Source organism: Melospiza melodia, chromosome 5 (genome assembly GCF_035770615.1).
Source record: "Melospiza melodia melodia isolate bMelMel2 chromosome 5, bMelMel2.pri, whole genome shotgun sequence".
Taxonomy (NCBI): domain Eukaryota; kingdom Metazoa; phylum Chordata; class Aves; order Passeriformes; family Passerellidae; genus Melospiza; species Melospiza melodia.
In genome coordinates this window covers 42022062-42043895 of record NC_086198.1, presented here as the reverse complement: position 1 = coordinate 42043895, position 21834 = coordinate 42022062, and the positions used below count along the sequence as shown (strand labels likewise).

Genomic DNA, 21834 nt, shown 5'->3' with positions numbered 1-21834 from the left:
GCTCCTCCTCCTCTCCTTCCTCCTCCTCGCCGCCGCCGCCGCTGCCGTCCGGGCCCCGCGGCTCCGTCCCCGCTGCCCGCGGGCCGCCGCCCGCATGTCGTGTGCGCCCGCCCCGCCGCGCCGCCGCCGGCCCCGCCGCCCCGCCGCGCCGCATGCAGGTGAGAGCGGGCGGGAGCGGCCCCGCCGCCATGTCGGGCCCCGCCGGCAGCGGCGCGGCCGGGCCGCGGGTGCGGGGGGTGCGGGCGCAGCCCCCGCCGCGGGGAGATGGCGATCGGCACCGCCGAGCAGCCCCGGAGGCCGCGGCCGCGCTGCCACCGGAGCCGGAGCTGCCCGAGGGGATGCCGCGCTCACCTCGGAGCCGGGGGGGGCGGCCGTGGGGAGAGCCGTGCTCGTGGGGCCGATTCCCGGCGCGGGGGGACGGATCCTGGCCGTGGGATGAGCCGTGGCCCTGGGGCTAATCTCGGTCGTGGGGTGAAGCCGGGCCCCGGTGTGAACCCTGGCCGTGAGGTGAGCCCCAGCGACGGGGCAGATCCCTGTCGTGGGGTGAACTCCGGCCGTGGGGTAAACCTCGGCCATTGGGTGAGCCCCAGCTGTGGGGTAAATCCCGGCCATGGGGTAAATCCCGACCATGGAGTGAGCCCCAGCTGTGGGTGAATCCCAGCCTGGAGGTGAACCTCAGCCCCGGGACTGATCCCAGCCGTGAGGAGACCGGGGCTGGAGGGTGGTGCGTGGCCGTGGGGCGAATCCTGGCCACGGGGCCAAGGCTTGGCCCCAATCCCCGCCACGTGCCGTGATGGCATCTCGGCCTGGCACTAGTGGGTGACCCCAGCGTGTTTGGGGTGACGGTGTCTTTGGGGTGAGGGTACTTTAGGGCTTAGGGAGTTTTGGGGAGATGCTGGTCTCGCCGCCTTTTCCCCGTGGTCCGCAGCAGTTCCGTGGGAGGAGGAGGGTGACAGGAGTGCAATAAAACCTGGGCTGCCAGCCCAGGCGTGGTGCTCGCAAATGAAAGCACGCACTTGAGCACTGAGTTTGGTTCCAGTCTGGGGCTCGCTTGTTAAGCTGCAGTGCTCCTGTTCAATGTGGTGGTGGAGGGCTCTGTTGCTCCCAGCCACGCCACATTTTTTCTGACCTTCTGGAAATCTTTAGACCAATGGCTTTTATCGGGCCCTTTTGGAAACTTTGAATAGGCTGAGTATTTATTTTGGGGAGGTACAACTTCTCCTGAGTTACCGTGCTGATAAAGATTTTACACGGCCATGGTTAAGCAGGGAATTTTTTACAATTAAAATGTGACGCTCACCCACAAAACTCACAGCTAACCCAGAGGGGCAAACACCCACCCAGGAGTTGTTCATGGTGTGTAGACATGGCTGATAATGAAAATGATGGCAACGTGCTTATTTTTAAAAAGAAAAAAAAATAGCACATTATTCCTCTCAACCCAGGGAATTCCTAGAATCATTGTATCATCCCGTATCCCGGTTTGGAGGGCCACAGAGCTCTGGTGAGGGCAGAGCACTGCCTGCCAGGGATTTCATTTCTGTGAAAAACAAGGAAATGGTCCTGCCACACATCCCTGTCCCGGAGGGCAGCATCCCTGGACACGGCTGTGGTGCCTCCCAGCAGATCCAGGCTGGCAGGACGCTGAGTTTTGCTTTGTCCCACAGCCTGTCCTGCTCCCTGCCCACCGAGGGAGGTGTTTCCAGCCTGGCTGCAGAATTTGGCTCTGGAGCAGGTGGACAGCGTGCACTGCTGGCACCTCACTGCTCCCTGCTCTGGAACAGTGATCCAGCCTGCAGCATGGGGTCGGCTCACCCAAATACAACTTGTGTTGGAGCTCCAGCCCAGACACCAGATCTCCTCCTGAGGAGACTGGAGGTGACTCCAGAAGCTCCCTTGCAGTGTGCCTGTAGGGTTTCACAGAGCAGTGGAAATTCTGCAGTGCTCTGCTGTCTGCTAAACAAACCCTGCTAAACACTTTCAGTTTTGTTCCCTTCTTACTATTAAAAGCGGGGGCTGCTCTGAGTGCTGAAGTACAGCACAATTTAATTTATTCCCTTTTATCTCTTCCTACATGGGCTCTTTCTCCTTTCATTTGTGCGTTTAACTGAAGGACAAAACTCAGTGTAAGCAGCCCATAGGTGTTCCTGTGCAGAGTTTAGTTTTGTGGCACCCTTGGAGGGCCAGTCCCTAATGTGTCAGGGCTGAGACTCCCCACCAGCAGCCTGCTGGTCAGACTCACCCTGGCTGCAGCATGGGGAAGGCAGAACTTTGCAGTGGCTGTGGAGTTTCCCACCCAGCAGGACGAGCTCCTGCCGGCACAGCTCCGTGTGTGCCGTGCCGGAGCGTGACCCATGAGTGCCAGAGCAGTGCCAGCAGCAGCCCAGCTGCAGGAGGAGCACAGTTATCTGCACAAGTGCACTCTCACTGATAGAGCTTGTTTGCCTTGCCTCCAGAGTGCTTCTCCCCAGCCCTGGGAGCAGTGCTCCTTCCATGGATCTGCCTGCCTGGGAAGGAAAGGAGAGAGAAATGGAAGGCTGCTCCAGGTGTATTTACCATCCTCTTCCCATCCAGAACCTGTAGGAGCCCCATCACATTTGCAGTGGGAATTCTCTTGTTGGCTGTTCTCTTTCCATGGGATAAAACTTCCATTCCGTGGGAGCATTTTGTTGTTTCCCATTAACAGTCGTGGTTTTGACCAAGTTTAGCTTTCACACCAGTCCTGGGAGAACAAAAGCCAGAAAGTGATCCCAAGGTATGTGTGTGGACTCTATTAGGAGAATGAAAAAGCACCAGTGGAGAAAAATTAATTAATTTCCACACTGGGTAAGCCTCTACTTAATTTAAATCTAAACCACTAAGAATTAAAACTTAGAGTTAGGTAGATCACAGCAGCCACTGGCCTTTTTGTTTGAGCCAGTGTGCACAAATGGAGGGATGTGTTTCTTCTTATTAAAACCCTCCCCGAGGTTTTAGGTGGTAAAATTAGCCATCAGTAACTTGCATAATTTCCAGGCGAACTTTCTTGAATCACCCCCAAAAATTCTGCTTTTATCAGCTCTAATCTGCTGGACACTTTTGGGTTACTTGGGCTTAAAAGGGGAGATAAATCCAAATAAGTGCTTACTTTTTACTTGCTTACTGTTTAGTGGGAAGAGGTTTGGGGAGTGCCAAAAGGGCACTCGAGGCACAGGACTGTAACCTGATTTGCAGACTACTGAGAAAGCAAAAGTAACAGTGGAGCTTAGTTTTTTGGGAGCATAAGATGGCATTTGTGAAAACTTTAAAAAATAAGTTAAAATATGTCTTAGGCATATTTAGATTCAGGAGGATTTGCTGTGGATTTAGTGCTTTAGAGCATTAAATGCTAAGCCTCTTGTAATATTTTTTTTTTGTCCAGATTCTGTGGTTCTCTTGGTGGCAGGCTGTAATCAGGGCTTGGGTGCTCGTTCCAGTGACAGTGTGGTGTAACCTCACCTTCTGATTAATTCTTTGGGTTTCCAGTGATTTGTCTGTGCAGCTTCTCCATGTCACCTTTAATGATTTGAAAACAAAAAACAACAGCAAAAAAGGAGGTTTATTTATCAAGATCCCTACGTGGTGACAATGTTTCTGGAATTCTGCTGCTCTCCTTCCCTGTCTTTTGTGCACCTCGGGGCTGTCATCAAACTTCCCAGCACAAGACCACCCCAAAAAGTTCAAATTAAAGTAAACTGAAGTGTCTGGCAGGAAAGGGCAAAAAGAACTTGACATGCCCAGGATTTTCTGGTCCCATTTGTGCCTTCAGATCTCGGGGCTGGATGCAGAGAGCGCCATGAAGGCCTTTAGCTGAACTTGCTGACTGGCATTGCTGGCAGCTCAGTAAATTCACAAAAGGGCTACGTGACACCCACCTCCAATGGCAAGGTGCTGAGCCTGACTGGGGGGCTGCTGTGTGGGACAAAATTCCTCTCTCCAAGTTGAAAACGAGAAAAAAAAAAAATTCACACTCTGCCCAAAACAACAACCAAACTGAAGTTACTCTGAGTAAAAGGGAGCACTGGAAGAAAGTCTTCCTAGAATCCTGTTTAGGAGAACAATTTTTGCAGTCTCTTGGACATCTCCTTACAGAGATGTAGCTTTTGGAGTGTTCAGCCACCACCAGGAAGCAACTGGGCAGGTGGTCATGGCAAACAGAATTAAAGACAGGCAGAAATGCTCTGTGTGCTGTCCTACAGGGAGCACATTTTATCCCTTGGAGGGGCAGATGTTCAACCAGCACTTAGAAAAATGCTCCAGGACCAACAAAAAGCAGCTCCAAGCAATTGTAGCTCCAAGTCAGGTGCAGTCAGCCAGCACAGGGGTTTTGGGAGCTGCACCCACACCAGGGGAGGGAAGAGAAGCCCAGTGAGCTGTTGGGAGTAATTGACCTGCAGTTTGTAGGTGTTGTGTGCTCACCCCTGCTCTGGCATTTCCTGAGGGCAGTCATTAGTGCTGTTTGGGACTGCACAGCACCGTTTATGCTCAGCATTCACCTGGGTGGGATGTGCTGTCTTCCCCATTCTGCTTGCCTGGCTGGGGAGGAGCTTGGTGGTTTTTCTGAGAAAGACAGAAAAATTGTGAATAAAAGGGCTGTGAGACTCCAAATGCAGATTTGCAGGATATGAAGGCTGGGGTGTAAATGCATGTTCTAAATTAAAATTTTCCCTTCAGCAGGAGTTTGGTTTTGGGTTCCCCCCCACTTGCAGCTGGAGGGTTGGGAAATTTCAGACATGAAGAGACAAATCCTTCAGAACACCCTGCCACCATCCCTGTTGATTTGAATCTGGATTATTCCTTACACCCTAAACAAAGCATAAAGGGAAATCTCTTGTGCCCCCAGCCAGGAGCAGCAGGAATTTTTATGGAGGCAGCTCTTGTCCCGTGGGCCTTTCCCCTTGCCAGGTTCTGCACCCACCTGTGCTCTGCAGAGGCTGTGTTGGGAACAGGAATGCAAAGCAAAGCTCCTTCATCCTGGCCCTTCCACAATCAGCTCTCCAGGCCAACAGCTCCCCACACTGCTGCTTCCAATGGCCTGGAAGGAAAGGCCCAATTAAACATTTTACATGATTTTTTAAAGGCAGGAAAAGTTCCTGGGCTGAGGCAGCATGTCAGGCTGCAGGAGAGGGAGGAATGTTTAGCCTTGTGTTGCTGCAGAGGCAGCCTCCTCCTTGCTCTGGTGTCAAACACATCTTTTTAAGTTGATCAGATTCCAGGAGTACAAAAGAAAGTACAAAACCCATAAGCTTTTGGTCAAGCTGTTAATAATAATCAGGATTTGTGGCTGGTGTTCAAGTTTGCTGTTTACCCTTTAGGGCAGCTGAATGAATTGCTTGGGTGGTTTTCCCCTCGCTTTTCAGGAATGCTTCCATCTGAGTGAACATCTTTGTGCCTTCTAATCACAAATTAGTTTTGCTTTTTTTTTTTCCTTCCTAAGAAATCAATCTAAAGGCCCATTCAAAAGGCTCTGGATTTAAGGACCATCTAAAGAGAGGGCTGAAGCCTTCCTTCTGCAGATTTGTAGCTCTTTTTTCTCCATAGGATGCTCCCAGGAAAACTGAGGAAGGGGGAAAGCAGGGAGCATACTTTGTGTGCTTTGCTGGATATCCCCATCCTGTGTGAGATCACAAGGGTATGAGACCAAAAAAAAGTTCTTTATCCTGAGTCAGCCTCGACATGTGGAGAATATCCTTTGCTCTTCCTGCTTCCCCTGTAGCTCAAAATTCAATTTCTGTTTCTTGTGTTGCATTATTTTACAACTGGCCCTGGCAGTGGGAAGGATCTAGCACAGGATGAACGGCTGCCCAGGCAAAAATTCCCACATGTGAATGCCTTTCCTTGAATCCCTTTTTGTTCTGGAAGGTTAAGAAAGCAAAAGGAAAGCAGGGCCAGATGACTTCTCACATACCAGAACATTGCCAGGTGCCAGGAAGAGCTGGGCTTGCCTTTTTTTTTCCCCCCATCCAAGTCATATCTTGCCACTGGGAGCAGGTCAGTCTCCAGGGACATGTTTGTACCTGTGCAAGGAGCCTCTTCCTCTTCCTCCTCAGTCTGGAGCAAAAGACAGGGAAGCAGTGGAGTGCACCAGAGGAACTAGGAATGTTTGGAGTGCATGAGAGAAGCACATCTGTGGAGTATTTTGAGACCTGTGGACAGACCAGGAGGTTTGAGTCTAGGTGTTTTTCTGCAAGGTGTTTTTCTGCCTGCTCTAGGAACCCCCAGGTGCAGGTAAAGAGGGAATAATTCAGTTTTAAGTCATTGGCCATTTATTTCATGGCAGCTGCAGGTCTGAACAAAACAACCCTGGACGTGGGGAGATGAGTATAACTCACAAGTATTTTCTGCTTGGCAAATTACTGCTTGAAAACCTCAGGCTGTCAACAAGGCTCCAGCATTCCTGACTCCTTACCTGCCTCCTGACCTACCCACTGTGTCTGTGCTCTTCCTTTACTCTCCACTTCTGGACAGCAGGGGAGGTAGCACCAGGCCTTGGACTGCATTTGTCTTCTTCAGCTTCCTTTCAGAGAGCTCTGTAATTAACCTCTCACCTGCCAGTATGTTCAGAAATACCAGAAAACCAACCTGCTTGAAAAGCTGCAGCGAAACTTGCCAAAGGTATTCCCTGGCTTTGGGTGAAATCCCTGCACATGGCTGCAGAGAGGAGCCCACACAAGCTGAGGAGAGGTTACCCAGGGAAGCTGTGGCTGCCCCTGCATCCCTGGCAGTGCCCAGGGCCAGGCTAGACAGGGCTTGGAGCAGCCTGGGACACTGGAAGGTGTCCCTGCCCACAGCAGAAGTGGAACTGGATGGGCTTAAAGGTCCCTTCCAACCCAAACCAGTGTGGGATTCTGGTTGGAAGTTTAAGTAAGTTGGAAATGCTCAGGGGAAAGACTGGGATAATCAGATACAGAAGCAGCTGAACTATCTTTCAATATTCAAATAGTATGCTTTGCTCAGGCTATTAGGCAAACTTTTTTTTTAAATGTAAAGTACATTTAAACACACCCTCTGGAGAAGAGGGTTTATTCCTATAAACTGGGGGGGTTTAACAGATCTCTTCTCTCTTCTCTGAGCATACAAGCCCAGCTACTCTGAGCACTGTGCAGCATCCTGGGCCCTGTTCAGACTGAAAAGGCTCATTTATTGTGCCAGTGATTGCAAAACATTTCCACTATCAGTGTGTGCTTTTTCCTTTGGCTTTTTTTCCCCCTTTTTCTCCTCCTTCCTTTTAAAACCTTGAGCTTTGACTCATCCAAACTTACCTGTGGTTGAACAAGGCAAGCCTTGTAACCCTAAAGCTGTTTGAATTGAGTTTTTCAGTGGCACATTTTCTTTGGATTGTTGAGGGAGAGTAACTGAAGTGTTGCTGGGCTTTGCTTATTTTGTGGAAGTGCTGGCAGTCTCCCACTGAAAAGGGAAGATGACACCTTGGCTGTGGAAATAATCTCATTTCTTTTCTCCTAGCACAAACTTTGCTTTGAAGGATGAAAGGGTATTGATGGTTCCAGCTGTATCCTAAGCTTGGTTCATTGAGAAGACCTCAGTGTGCATGGATTCATAATTCCTGTGGAGTTTTGCTCAAAAGCCAGGTCAATAGCTGACTCCTCTCCAGGTATTGATCCTGAGGAGCTGAGTGAGGCACAGTGCCTGAGCAGGCTCTGTGTATCATTTCTGAGTGACTGACTGCACGGGTGTCAGATCAGCCTTGTCAGTAGAGCAGCCCTTCCCCTCCTGGCCCAGAGGGACACTGGCACACCAGGCACTCCCAGCTCACAGCACTCGTGCTCTTTGGGGTTTTCTGTCTCCCCAGTCCCAGGAAAACCTCCTGCTTTGAGCTGCAGCCATCCTTGGCTGCTTCTCTGCCATGCCCACAGCCCAGGACGGTGTTTTGTCTTGATCCAGCACTGGCTTCTTCCTTCCCCAGACTCCTGGTGACTTCAGCTCCTAATCCTTTAAGCCACTCTGTCCTGGATCTCATTAGAAGCCCAGCACTCCCCAGGGGATGGAGCAGCATTGCAAATGGGTCATTTCTCTGAAACAGTGCAAGATAGTTGTGTAAACAAACAAGCACACTGCTTAAAGCAGCCCTTTGGGGGCTTCTGATGACATTTATTTACAGGCTGACTGCTGGGAACACTTCTTGCCCTACAGTGGCCCCTTGCATGCATTTTTGGTGAGCAGAGCCTTATTTTGGGGAGCAGCCTGCCCTGTGCTTGCTCCAAGAGCTGCTCTGGAAACACCAAGTGTAAAATGCACCTGCAGACCTGGTGTGGGTTCCAGGAGTTGTCATGCACACCCTGAGAGGTAACAGGCTGCTCCCAGCAGGGAGGAACTGTTCCTTTGGAGGGAGGACTGACTCTTAACCAAGCACAACAATAAAAAGCAGCTGTGTAATGCTGTGGAGGATTTCCATGCAGTAAATAGTTCAGCTGGTCCTGTAAGTGAGGGTGTGACATGGAGGAAGAGGAAGGGTGGAAACCTGGATGTGCTTGTGTTACCTGTGATTTAAGAAAAGCCTGCTTCATTTAGAGGAGATGAGGGGAATAACTGGTGGGTGTATGTCAGTGGGACAATTAGCATTTCCATCAAGTGAGTGCCAGTTGGCTCTGGAATTAATCAAATACAGCTCCTTCCCTCCCTTCCCACCCCTCCCCTTGGCTTTTGCTGTTTGCTTCTATGACTTGTCTGTGCTTCTCTGGGCTCAGAGAGATAACCTGGAGCCCCCTGGGACGCCAGCACCACTAAATTTACAGCTGGAGGTTTCTGCTTACCTCTTGCCTTTCCCTAGTCTCAACTTGAATTTCCTTGTGCTCTGTGTCACACTTCCCTCAGGGATTCTTTCAAATCTCCTCAAACATGGTTTTTTAATTGTTTGGGTTTTTACAATTAAAAAAAACATGATGAGGCATTTACATTTGATTCCCTGCTAATCTGTATCCCCAGTCAGGGTATTTGGAGAAAGAAGCTGGAAAGACACAGTACCTGGGAGGGCAGACTCAGGGTGCTCCTTGAATTCCTGGCAGAGGCAGTGTATACAGAGGTGGTTGGACACAGTCCTGCAGGAAAGCACCATGACAAAAGCTCAGATCCCCGCCAAAGACCATGAGAATTCCCCATTCTCCAATATTTTCTTGCTGATTTATACCCACTAGATGCTGTATATAGGGATATAGCAAATAGTTTACCTTAAGCTGACACATCTGTACATACCCCAGCATTGGCAGGTCTCTTTGAATGCCCTTCCCATACCCCTGAACAATCACCTGGTTTTCCTGCCCCACAGAGGAGGAAATCCAGTTTTTGTGTTTGTGGTATTGGCTGTGCTTCTCTTCTCCTCGGGGAGGCCAAAATGGTAAGACTTTGTCCCATTCCCCTAAAAGCAGAGCAGTGCAGACAAGCAGCCTGTGCAGCCACTCAGGCCTGATTCCCAAGCACAGGAATGGCCATGGGGATGAGGAGATCCAAAGGGTGCTGTTCCCAGCTCCCAGCCTTGGACAACGTGTGTGCACACACGTGCACGCCCTGCCAGCCACAGCGTGGCTCATTGCTGGGAGGGATCAGCAGATGGGAGGGCATGGACACTCAGCTGTGCTCACAGGAAGGAAGAGCCACTCAGGCCTGCCTGCTGGATTGCTTCCAACATGCTTTGGCAGCTTGACTCACCCATGTACAGAGGCTGGGGGGGAAAAGGAAAGAGTCACAAGGAATGTCACAGGGCTGCAGGCGAGGGTGGAGCTGTGCCCAACATCCATGAACACAGGGCTGCAGCAGGAGGCAGGCACAGCTCTTCTCCACTTGTCTCCTCTCTGAGGCACTGAGGTATCAAACAACTTGAACAAAACACTTTATGGGCACTGTCATTTAACCAGTGCATCTTCTGCACCCTTTGGGGAAGGGACTGTGTGTCTCAAACCCAGAAGTTCCTGTTGTTTGCTGCCCAAAAAACATTTCTTCATATTAAAGCCTCTGCTGCAGCCCAGTAACTCAGCCTTTGCTCTCTGACACTCCTCACACCTTCAGTAGTGTTCCAGTACTCATTTCTTTTCTCCAGGCTTTAAATGATAGTCATTTGCATGCCTCATACATACATACAAAAACAGCCCAGCAAATAAAACAGCATAAAAGCCCAAAAGTCCAAGGAAAAGGCAGGCACAGACTTACTGGTGGGAACACAGTACCTGCCCCTGGCCCTTTTTATATCCACCTCAGAGAGCAGCTTAGGCTCACCCAGGACCACATTTAGAGTTGCAACTGAAGAATCCTGCTCTGCCAGTCCCCTCTGGGTTTTTTTGGACCCACAGAATTCCATTAGGAACCCCCAGAGTTTATAAATATTGTTCTTACTAATGCGCTGATGTCCTCCTCTCTGGGTTTTCTGTAATTTACACAAAATGAGGAAGAGATTCTGTGTTTAATTTACACAAAATCAGGGCTGGATCTGTAGCAGAGAGCAAGTTTTAGTAGCTTCAGAAGTTTTCCAAGGGGAGCCTTTAGGAGAAAGGCCTGCCAAAATTTGCACTGATGCACACTGGATTTTGGAGTTAACAGATCCAGGGAACTCAGTACAGCTCCCTGAAGACTGAGCAAAACCAGGTTGGGATTTCTGGATATTATTTTAGTTTCAGGACAAGCAAAGTGGGAGATAGGAATGGCAGGAGTTGGGCAGAATCCATTTTTTGCCTAAGAACAAAATTACACATGGTGACTTTCAAGTCTTGCTGTGATGCAGAAGGAGGAGAAAAAAGCGCATTTGATTTAGGTTTGTTTTCCCCTTTCTGTAACTGTGGCAATGACACTGCTGCCTGTTTGACTCACCACGATTTCAAAGCAATATTCAAGTGACTAACAGCTGAAAAATGTGATGTCCTTTGCCTCCCAGCTCAGGGCTCACTCCTCTGCAGGCCCCTGATGGCCACAGATGGCTCTGCAATGGCAGAGCACTTCTGCATTTCAACATCATTTCTTTGGGTGCCCTGCCAGGGAGCACTCCTGGAGCTCTCAGATGGGCTCAGTGGGCATCTCTGGGCTGCTGTGGATGGGCAGGGGGTGGCTCAGGTGGTCTCAGCACCGTGGTTTTAAGGACTTCATCACAGAGCACTCACCCAAATCCTGGGTTTGGACAGCAAAGTTCTCTGTGTCTTGGGTCCAGGTGCCGTAGAGGTACAGATCAGTTTGAGATCTGACAGATGCAGCAGCAAGGGCAGGTGGAATGGGGCTCTTGTGGCTATGAGGAGTCTGTGTGAGTGCTCCCCACTTTCACACCAGCACTTGAGGAGCGAAGATAAATCCAGCAAAATGCAAAGCACCAGAGATTTGGCACTCCCAAAGCGCAGCCTGCTCGTGCGGGGGGGGGAAAGGCTGTTGTGATTTTGGGGTTCTGGAGCAAAAATGGAAGGATTCCAGGTGTAATCCCTTGTCCTTAAGTAACTGGTTCCCTTCATGGCCCTGTGCCAGGCAGTGTGAGCACAGAATCCTCTTATCCCATAGCTCTGCTGGCCGTGTGACCTCGCCTGGACATCACAGGGGGCTATAAATAGATGTGGGCTCACATGTGCCCCTGCAGTTCCCTTGGGCCCTGGTCAGGGAAGGAAGCAGCAGCCCTGTGAGTGAGAGCCTTGGCAGGGGACAGCCCTGCCAGCTCCTGCCCCGTGCCAGAACGCTGGTCTGGCTGTCAGCATCAGCTGGAAAACACTGCAGAACTTGACCCTCAGAGAGGGAAGGTGGCATCTTGGGCTAGCTGGACTTGCTGAACAGAACCCTCAGCTTGTTACCTCAGATTCAAGTTGGAGCTGTTTGAAGAACTTCCCAGCTACTGCAGCTGGCTGGAGGAGAGTCTGTATGAGGGAAGAGCTGCATCCTCTGGAGCAGCTGCTTTGGAATTGTACAAAATCAAGGCTCGTGCATTTTGTGTGTCTGGGGAGGAGAAGATCAGCCAGCAGCAAACTGGTGTTTTTAAATCACACACAGAGTCCTGCCCAGCACAACAGCCTAGGGAGGCATGGAATAAAACCTCTCCCTGTGTCCCCTGGCAAGTGGATGGTTCTTGAATTGGACATCAGAGCTGACAATCAGGACAGCTGGATGAATTTGGCGTGCACAGGCTCTTCCTTAGGCTTCTGATATTCACATTTTGCACTGGGCTGGAGCCCTTTGTGCCCCAGAACAGCTAAATGGGAGCTTTACCTGAGCTCTTTTTGTGGCTCCTGGGCCATTAGGAATACAAAGGTCTTCACTGATCCCGAGGATGAAAAAGACAGAACACAAAAGCTGGATAGTTAGTGGGAAAATGGAGCTAATTCCCCCTCAGACTGCAATTTTGAGCCATGAACTGGAGTGCAGTGCAGTGGAGAAATGGGACTTTGTAAGCTGAAGTTAAGAGCCTTCCCTTCAATTCTTGGTTCCCTGTGGAAGCTACAGGAGGGAGCAATCCAGGAACAGCAGAATGCTTCTGATCTTGTCTGCAGGCTCTTCACACAGCAAAAAACTCTGTGGGTTATGGGGGATAAACTGGGAAACCCAGCAGGTGACTGCAGAAACCCCAACTTCCTAGGATGAAATGCTCTTCTCCGTCCTGGGATTCTGCCCAGGTGTGAGCCCTGCTTGGCAGCCCCACAGTTGTTGTGCATAAACTCTGGTATTTACCATTGCCATTGGTAAACTGCTATAGACTATGGTATTGTGCATAAACCCTGTGGTGTTGCAGGGTATCCTGGGAAAGGTCAGCTCCTGGCAGGACAGAAAGGAAGGAATGCTGTGCAGTAACAGTTGTGATGGTGTTTCAGACTAACAGGGATGCCAAAGGAAAAATATGATCCTCCAGATCCTCGCAGAATTTACACCATCATGTCAGCGGAAGAGGTGGCCAACGGGAAGAAGTCGCACTGGGCTGAACTAGAGATCTCGGGTGAGTTGGTTGGGGTTTAAATTCCCACAGCTGGTGCCCCAGGCCACTCCAGATCCAGAGGGGGTCCAGACTGAAGAGGTTTAAGCTCCTTGCTTTGCTCTTGCAGGGAGAGTGCGGAGCTTAAGCACGTCGCTGTGGTCGCTGACACACCTGACTGCTCTGCACCTCAATGACAACAACCTTACTCGCATTCCACCTGATATTGCCAAGCTTCACAATCTGGTTTACCTGGATCTGTCATCCAACAAACTCAGAAGTTTACCAGCAGAACTAGGAAACATGGTGTCTCTCAGGTGAGGGGAATTATTCTGGTTGACTTTCCAACAAATCTCTGGCGTGGGATTGCGACCGAGAGTTTCAGTTTGTTTCCTGTGCCTGTTATTTCAAATAATCCTGAAAAACTCCAGGCTGGTGCAGAGCTTTGGTTCTAATAATTACTTTTGGGTTCACTGATTGTTGATATATCACTGTTTCCATACCTGGTTTCATCTTGGGCTTTGTGGCCTTTTCCCCCCTAATGAATCTATTTCAGTCCTGCTCTGACATGGGAAGATTGGCATATCTTTCCATAATAAAGTTCAGGGTGAAAAGTGTTCTCTTTGAGGACGAGCAGTGTACAGCACCTTAGGAGTTTGTTCTGCAGTAATCCTCACCCAGAGTGTTTTTGCATTTGCTGCAGGGAATTGCTTTTAAATAACAATCTGTTACGGGTTTTGCCTTATGAACTTGGACGGCTCTTCCAGCTGCAAACCCTGGGTTTGAAAGGTGAGCTCTTCCCAATTCTATATTCCTACGAGTTCTCGGGAATCCTGAGGGGGGCTGGCCTCAAAACCTTCCTCTGTTACCTCAGGCTTTTCTTACAGGTTATTTTAAGCATTAAGTTGGTACCAAAAATGACCAGGCAGTTGGGGGAACAATGCTTCTCTTTCTTAGTGCTGCTAAACTTCCTTAGGAGCTCATTTCAAATCTGCAGTCAGGGAAATAAACCCTTTAACCTGCTGGGTTAATTTGTCTGTTCTCATTCTGGGAAATTTTCTTTGGGTGGAAAGCCTCAAGAAAGGCAGGCAGCTGATCCCCCTGCTGTTGTTTTGTGCTGTTGACAGGCAATCCTTTATCCCAAGATATTCTCAGCCTCTACCAGGATCCAGACGGAACCCGAAAGCTACTGAACTACATGCTTGACAATCTAGCAGGTACAGCCCCAGGGATCTGGTGCAAAAAGGCTTTAAAAGTAGCATTTGCTGTTAAAACAAGACTCTGAACCACTGCAGGGAGAGTATTCCTTCCCTGCCACAGTGTTTTCGTCTGGTGGCTCCAGTCATATCCCAAAACACACCCTCAGCCCCAGTGGAAGAGGCTGATTGTACTGTCTAAGGGTCTCCTGTGTTACAGCCAAATGTTCTCTCTGTTCTGTTTGAAACCCTTCAATTACCAGCCAAGGGCAAAGTCTGCCTTGCTGAAGCCATTTTGGTTCTCCCCACCAGAAATAATCATTTGAATGCGAGCCGAATGTCAAATTTAGCTCAAGAAACACGGAAGCCATTAAGAACATCCAGTACCTGACCTGAGTCCTGCTTTGTGGTTCTGTAACTGAGCCTTCTGCTTTGCCACTCAATGTCTCCCAGGTTCAGGCACTGCAGGAACGATGGATGCAGGGCAAGGTTCTTGGAGAAGGGATGGCTGAACCATGCCAGGGTTTACCCTCCTTCTTCAGCAGATTATTCAATGTTTCAGTATTCACTTATTTCGGTTGTGCTTCTAAATCTGAGAAGAAGAGACAGAAATAGTCACCAATCTTACAAATGACATTTTTTCTCTTACTAGAGCTACTCATTTAAATGATTTTTGCCTCCCCTGAAGACTCGGGGAGTTGGGGATGCAAAACACATTATTGTTCAGTCATCACTTTGACTTGGGAACTGTAACTTACAAATAGAAACTCTGAATTAATAATTGGTTTAATTTTTTGCAGTTCACCCAGAGCAGCTGCCTCCAAGGCCATGGATTACTTTAAAAGAACGAGACCAAATTCTGCCCTCAGGTAAATCTGTGTTCACAAGGTGACACACTGGGAAACTTACCTTGGACTTCATTTTCCTGGATCAGAGTGAAAACAGCAATTTGTTCATTTGTACTAGAAAAATTACCATATGGCTGTGCTGTAAATACCATTTTTGCCATTTGAATGGGATGCTGGGCATTTCTTTTCCACGCTGGGCTTTGTCACTCTTGTCCAAGCCAAAGAGACAATCTCCAGAGGCTGACAACCTTTCCTTTTTTCTCTCTTTGCAGCTTCATTTACAGTCATGTGTTACAATGTGTTGTGTGATAAATACGCCACCCGGCAGCTCTATGGCTACTGCCCGTCCTGGGCACTCAATTGGGAGTACAGGAAAAAGGGAATCATGGAAGAAATCGTCAACTGTGATGCAGACATCATCAGTCTTCAGGTAGTAAAACATAACTGCATTTTCCATCAGAAACAGCAAACCTGAACCTCCACCTTTAGGATTAAATGTTCCCTTGGGAGCACCATAGTCACCTGCTCAATAGCAAATTCCAGGTCTTCCCAATGCAAGCTGTATATCCATATTCCAGTGTCAAACACACCAGGTGTGGTCTGCTGCTATCCAAAATACACCTCTCACTTTGCCTGTGGGAGGGATTCCAGGGAATGCAGGAATGTACATCCATTCCCAGCAGGCTGTTGGTCTAGGAAGGGACATGGATTGTGCAGCTTTTCTGCCTGCAAGCCTGGGCAGGCACAAGGAAGGGTTTCCTTCACTTCTTTAGCCTGAGGTGTTTGTGTACAATTGCAGGAAGTGGAAACGGAGCAATACTTCACCCTTTTCCTGCCAGCCCTGAAAGAACGGGGATATGACGGATTCTTTTCTCCAAAGTCACGTGCCAAAATCATGTCGGAGCAGGAGAAAAAGCATGTGGATGGCTGCGCCATATTCTTCAAAACAGAAAAGTAAGGGGCAGCAGCAGCTTCCAAAATTTACACTTAAACCTCAGAACAGCTCCCAGTCTTTAGGATGGAAGCTTCCCAAAGCCTGAGAGTGAAAACTCTCAGAGTTTTCACTGCAAAAGAAGAACGCAGCTCTCGGGTTGTGCCCAGTGGTTTGGAAGAGGGGGAGCCTGTGAGAGCAGACAGGGATGTTTTTCAGATGGGGACATTGCCACAGGGGCTGTGTCACAGCTGCTCACTTGTTTCTCCCCTCCTTGCCCAGGTTCACTCTGGTGCAGAAGCACACGGTGGAGTTCAATCAGGTGGCCATGGCCAACTCGGAGGGCTCAGAAGCCATGTTGAACAGAGTGATGACCAAGGACAACATCGGGGTAGCTGTGGTGCTGGAGGTGCACAAGGAATTATTTGGAGCAAGTGAGTATGACTGTGGTGTCCTCACTGCTACTTAGTTCCAGGGACAGGCACGAGTTATTCCTAGGTAATCCACGCTGTTCCCATTGGTAGTGCAGCCAAACCCAGCCCATGGTGGCTCAGACAGGCAGAGATGACATGGTCTGGCTGTGCTCGCAGCCCAGCATTTGTTTTTCTCCTTTCAGGTTTCTATCCCTGCTTACTTACTCTGTTACTTTCTGCTTGAGCAGCTCAGCTTTCCCAAGGTCAATGTGTTTACACACATTTGCTCTTACCAGTAGTTGGCAACAATGTTCAACTTCTATTTTCAACTCTCTTTTCCTCCCCTGGGTTGACTCCTTCCACCCGCCCCCAGTGATTAGATGTCAGTGCTAATGTGCTGATGTGGAAGGAGGAGATTATCAGGTATCTTTTCCTGCCTCTTGATTGACTGTTACATTTTCATTAAGTTTGATGAGATGCAGCAGACAATTCCAACACAGGTAGCTGCTATGTCCCCATGGCTCTGTCACCCTGCTCTGTCTCCATGGCTGGGGTTTTCATGGCTTCAGAGGAGGCTGGAAGGAGCTCCCTGGGCTGTTTACAGGCATTTCAGCAGGTTTAAGCAATGAAAACACACCCATCTGCTGCTGTGTCTGAGCTCTGAGGAGCTACACCCCGAGTATGCACAAGCAGGAACACAGAGCCTCTCACTGCTAACGTTGTTTGTCCAGGTATGAAATCGCTTCACGTGGACAAGCAGCTGCTCATTGTGGCCAATGCCCACATGCACTGGGACCCCGAGTACTCAGATGTGAAACTCATCCAAACCATGATGTTCGTCTCAGAACTGAAAAACATCCTGGAGAAAGCCTCGAGCAGGCCCAGTAGCCCAACAGCAGATCCCAACTCAATCCCTCTGGTGCTGTGTGCAGATCTCAACTCACTGCCTGACTCAGGTAAGGCTGGCTTTTAGGCCTGACTTTTAACTTACCTTCTTAGAACGTTCAGGTCCGCTTTCTCTTCTGAAGGTGAGGGGGTTGTTTGCACTGCCCAGGGAAGGCATGGATGAAAGCTTTCCTAGGAAATGCTGCCTTTGGAAATCTGGCTGAAGAGACTGTGAGTCCTCCGGCTGAGTTGCCTGCTTTTCATGCTCAGCTAGACACTCCAGGAGAGCTGGCTGCACCTGCAGAAGTGTAGAAAGGCACAATTAGATCTTAAATAAATCATTACATAAACACCCATGCCTGAAGCAGCAATAAGTAGGAAAGAAGTGAGTTCCTGATGAAGACTTTCCAATGAGGGGGGTTTGGGTTGCTTTGCTAACTCTGAACTCATGGTGCCTTGGTGGCCTTCTGGTTTTTAATATCCCAAAGCTGTCTTTCAAAGCAGCTTCCTAAACCCTTCCCCTTGCCCACAGGTGTAGTGGAATACCTGAGCAATGGCATCGTAGCTGACAACCACAAGGACTTCAAGGAGCTGCGTTACAACGAGTGTCTGATGAACTTCAGCGGCAACGGCAAGAACGGAGCCTCGGAAGGCAGGATCACGCACGGCTTCCAGCTCAAGAGCGCCTACGAGAACAACCTGATGCCTTACACCAATTACACTTTCGACTTCAAAGTAAGCCCCGCTCCCGCTCGGCTCCCTGACCTCGGCTGCCCCGGGGTTAGCGAGGGCGGGCCCCGCCCTCACCACGCTCCCTCCCTCTCTCCGCAGGGTGTGATTGACTACATTTTCTACTCCAACACTCACATGAACGTGCTGGGAGTGCTGGGCCCTTTGGACCCTCAGTGGCTGGTGGACAACAACATCACGGGGTGCCCGCACCCGCACATCCCCTCGGACCACTTCTCGCTGCTGACGCAGCTGGAGCTGCAGCCGCCGCTGCTGCCGCTGGTGAACGGCGTGCACCTGCCCTCCCGCAGGTAGTGAGTGCAGCTCCCGCCCGCCCCACGGACCTGTACACTTGTAAATCCCTCTAGATAGGAGTGAAGTATGGCCAACCTTCAGCTGCTTCTTCGAGCTCCTTTCCTTATGTGTTTGAGAAGAGATTTTTGCACATTTTGGTGCACGTCGGTATCATTTGGCACTAGGGCTGGAACCAAAGTATTATTCCCCAAAGTATTATTTCCCCGTTTTTAATTTAATTTTTGTTTGTGTTTTGGTTTTTTTTTTATTTTACTTTAAACTGGCTTTTTCTTTTCAGTAGGAAGCTGCACTTCTAAATGGACAAAAGAGATGTAAAAAACTTGCATTTAACATATTTCAAGGTAATGCTTTTTTCCAGAACGTGGCAAATTGAGCCAACCTTTTAGGAGAAAGAGAAACAAAACTAGAGATGCTTGTATTGTAGGAAGAATGTTAGAAATACTGTTTGTTCAAATCCAAAATGGAGACTCAACTCTGCATTCAACATAAATTTTGCACATTATCAAAGCACTTAATTACCTGACTATAAACGATTGGCAGCATGGCCCTGCCCCTCATCTCAGTACTATCAGAAAACCAAAGATAGCCAAGTATCTGTGATCAAATTCGAGCTCTAAATCCTCCTGGTTCCAATTTGTTTGGGAGCTGTTGTCAGTCAGGGCTGAAGTAAAAACCTGCTGGTTCCTTCCCAAATGTTAATGCTCTTTGGATGTGTTGGAAATCTTTGTTTTCTTTCCTTTTAATGCTCTGGGTGGCCAGTTCAAAACCTTGTGCCTCAAGAGGCATTAAACACGATGCAATTTTCTGGAGAAAAAAAAAAAAAAAAAAACAAACAAAAAAAACCCAAGTTGTTTGGCTGCTTAATGTTTAAAAAAAAAAGGCAAGTGATAGGAAAAGGTCGTGTCTGTGTTTTTAAGTTTTTCTTTATTCTGCTTTTTTGCTGCTATAAGATTTTCTTGAATTTCTATTTGAAACTTTTCATGCACTTTACTGTTTCTAGTCTCCAAATGTGATATTTTTAATAAATGAAAAGCATTTTCCATGATGTGAATGAAATTTTTAAGCAGATTGATAAGCCTATATTTATGTCTCGTTCATATACTTCAAAAAAAGTCCAATTTGAATTGTGAAATTAGTTTTAAATACAAAAGAGCCATCTTCTGTCTTGCAAAACTGCCAAGTCAGGCTGCTCCTCTTTAATTAAACATTTCCTTTATCATTTTATACACAGGACATTTTCCATAGGGGGAAAAAAATCAATTTGACTTAGAGGAGAAACTATTCCCTGACTCTGACTAGGGGCCAGGGAGGGGGTGGAGTGGGCCAGAAGGCAAAAATGGGTTCAGCAAAGTGACAACTCCCTTGGAAAAGTACCTAAAAAATGGGGGTGTCATCTATGGCCTGGGATCAATTGGAAGCAATGGGGGAAAGTCCTGCATAGCACTTGCTTTGTGCAAAACCAAAAACAAACAAAAAAAAAAAAAAACCCAAAAAAAAAAAAAAAAAAAAAAAACAACAACAAAAAGAGGGGAAAAAAATCCCTTTCCAGAGATGGATTTTCCTCTGGGTGGAGGTATCTCTGTTGGAATATACCTCAGCATTCCCTACCTGGCCATGGCACATGGATTGGAGAGCACTGGAAAGTAGAATAGCATGAAAAACTTAATTCTGTGGACATTACCTTTCTGTATTCAGCTGCTGTATGTTTTTTGGGGAGGGGGGGATGCTCTGCTCCCCCGGTTCCTCCAGGCACAGTGGTCCCAGCATGAGCAGTGTTTCCTAACCATACTTCACTCCCAGTATTTTTGGAGCTGTTTGTACAAAATGGAATTTCCAATTCGCCCGTGACTGTCTATGAACTGCAGAGGAGCCCATTTAGTAATAAAAATCCAAACCCAGCACCAATGTTTTGTAATGTGGGGGTGGAAGAGGATGGGGATGGGAAAACCCAAACCTTGGCAAATGTTGTAAGCTGCTCCTGCTGGATTTCCCTTGGGTTTCTAGCCATGGAAGTGTTCTGTTGCACCAAGGTGTTCCACTGGATTTTCTCTGCTGCACTTCCCAATGCTCATCACGCCACATGGTTTTTAACACAAAATGGTTTTTTAACAGACATTGCACAAAAAAACCCAGTTTTGTTCATGTTTCAGTCAATGCATATGTTTACCTGCCTCTCCTGTGTGGCTTCCTCCTGGTTTTCCCTTCCCAGCAGGAGCAGTGAGGGGATGGTGCTTTTTTTCCCGGCCTCGGTTCCCGGCATGTTGCAGGCAATACCTGGAAAAAAGGCTCCAGGCCCTTCCCTGCTGCTCACTGCCTCTGTTTGCTTCCCAAACACGGTGCCTGGTGTCCACTCCCCAGCAACAGCACTGCCTAAAGCCAGCAGAGAAAACAAAATCCAACACCCTTCTACAAGCAACTTTTTAAAAAAACTCAATCTGGTGAATCTGTCCGATTACGGGGTTTTGTGTGTGTATATACATATACATATATATATATATAAAAAGAGAATTTTGTACAATGCAGCTGAATATTTCTGCTTCCTTCTTTCACTGCAAGGAGACTGAACCTTCCACAAGTTTGGTCACGCACACTCCCTCCCCCCTCACCCTTTGGTGTTCCAAGGTAACCCAGATCCCAAGAGAACCTGGTGGGAACCACTCACGTATTAATCCTCTCTGCCAAGCATCGGCCAAGAACTTACTTCAGTTAGAAATAATTTTAGGTGGCGATCATAAACCTCTAGATTCAGGTTTGGCACAACCCTTCCCTGTGGGAATGGTGAAGGTGAGAGTGATCCCAGTGCTTGGGGTCCGTCCATCCTCTTTGGAGGCTCCCACACCACCTTGCAGTGGTTGCTTTGAGAGCTCAGGGGGTTTTAAGTCAGATTTTTTTCTTGTGTGCTGCCTTTGCAGGCAGGAGGTGCCATCTCTGAGAAGGCGGAAGTGCACGTGGAGCAGGGGCAGCTGCAGGGTCACTCCCGGGCAAGCTTACACTACAGTTCTGGGGGGATTTACGCCCTGCCTCATGAGAATAGCAGCTTTGCTTCACATCTGGGGACCTGGGGGCCTCTGGCATGAGGAAACACTGCTTGCCCGGGACCTTCGGGCAGCTAGGGAAAGGGAGGTCATCAAACCCTGAACTGCTACATTTTTCTTCCCTTTAAAAATTACTTTTTTTTTTTTTTTTTTTTTAATTTGCTCATTGTGCAGATGGGATATTGCTCACTCACATTGGATAAGGCTAAACATCCACTGGTTTCTTCCCACCACATCCTTCTGGAGTCAACAGACAGCCCTTTTGCAACCATTCTTATCCCTGCTGTGGTTCCTGAGGAGCACAGGGCAGGAAGAAGGGAGATACAGAGCCTGGGTGGGCATTTCCCAGCTTGCCCAGGGACACATTACTGGCATCAAGTGGGGTGGGCAGGCAACACAAATTTGATTCCTGCAGACCTTAAACACCTCCTCCCAGAATGGCCAAGCCAGACTGCAAACAGGGATAATCCTGCACAGGTCACAAGTCACACCTGTGTCACCTCAGTGCGTGTGGCCGAGGCACGCTGACTGCTGTGCCAGGCTGGGAAAATGGGACTCCACAGAAAGCCTCCGCCAGTCACTGG

At 48.8% G+C, this 21834-nt stretch overlaps 1 protein-coding gene and 1 long non-coding RNA gene across 2 annotated transcripts; one reads left to right on the top strand and one right to left on the bottom strand.

The window, feature by feature from the left end:
* The first annotated feature begins 113 nt into the window (after nucleotides 1-113).
* On the top strand, nucleotides 114-20737 carry CNOT6L (CCR4-NOT transcription complex subunit 6 like). The gene is made up of 12 exons (XM_063157140.1): nucleotides 114-158; nucleotides 12801-12922; nucleotides 13029-13215; nucleotides 13602-13687; nucleotides 14026-14115; nucleotides 14895-14963; nucleotides 15215-15372; nucleotides 15742-15896; nucleotides 16156-16307; nucleotides 17018-17242; nucleotides 17704-17906; nucleotides 18003-20737. Exons 2-12 carry the CDS (start codon nucleotides 12811-12813, stop codon nucleotides 18213-18215), a joined length of 1650 nt encoding a protein of 549 aa, XP_063013210.1. The 5' UTR covers nucleotides 114-158; nucleotides 12801-12810; the 3' UTR covers nucleotides 18216-20737.
* LOC134418617 (uncharacterized) lies at nucleotides 2623-7973 on the bottom strand. The gene is made up of 6 exons (XR_010027825.1): nucleotides 7281-7973; nucleotides 6036-6164; nucleotides 4937-5053; nucleotides 4515-4578; nucleotides 3478-3534; nucleotides 2623-2722 (listed from the first exon to the last, which is right to left on the bottom strand). It is a non-coding gene; the product is annotated as an uncharacterized LOC134418617 (long non-coding RNA).
* Nucleotides 20738-21834: the final 1097 nt, after the last annotated feature.

Excerpts from the sequence above, each read along its gene's own strand:
- CNOT6L (XM_063157140.1), top strand. The coding sequence starts at position 12,811 with ATGCCAAAGGAAAAATATGATCCTCCAGATCCTCGCAGAATTTACACC. Across the intron at positions 13,688-14,025 it reads GCAAACCCTGGGTTTGAAAG|GCAATCCTTTATCCCAAGAT; the intron begins GTGAGCTCTTCC and ends TGCTGTTGACAG. Across the intron at positions 17,243-17,703 it reads CAACTCACTGCCTGACTCAG|GTGTAGTGGAATACCTGAGC; the intron begins GTAAGGCTGGCT and ends CCTTGCCCACAG.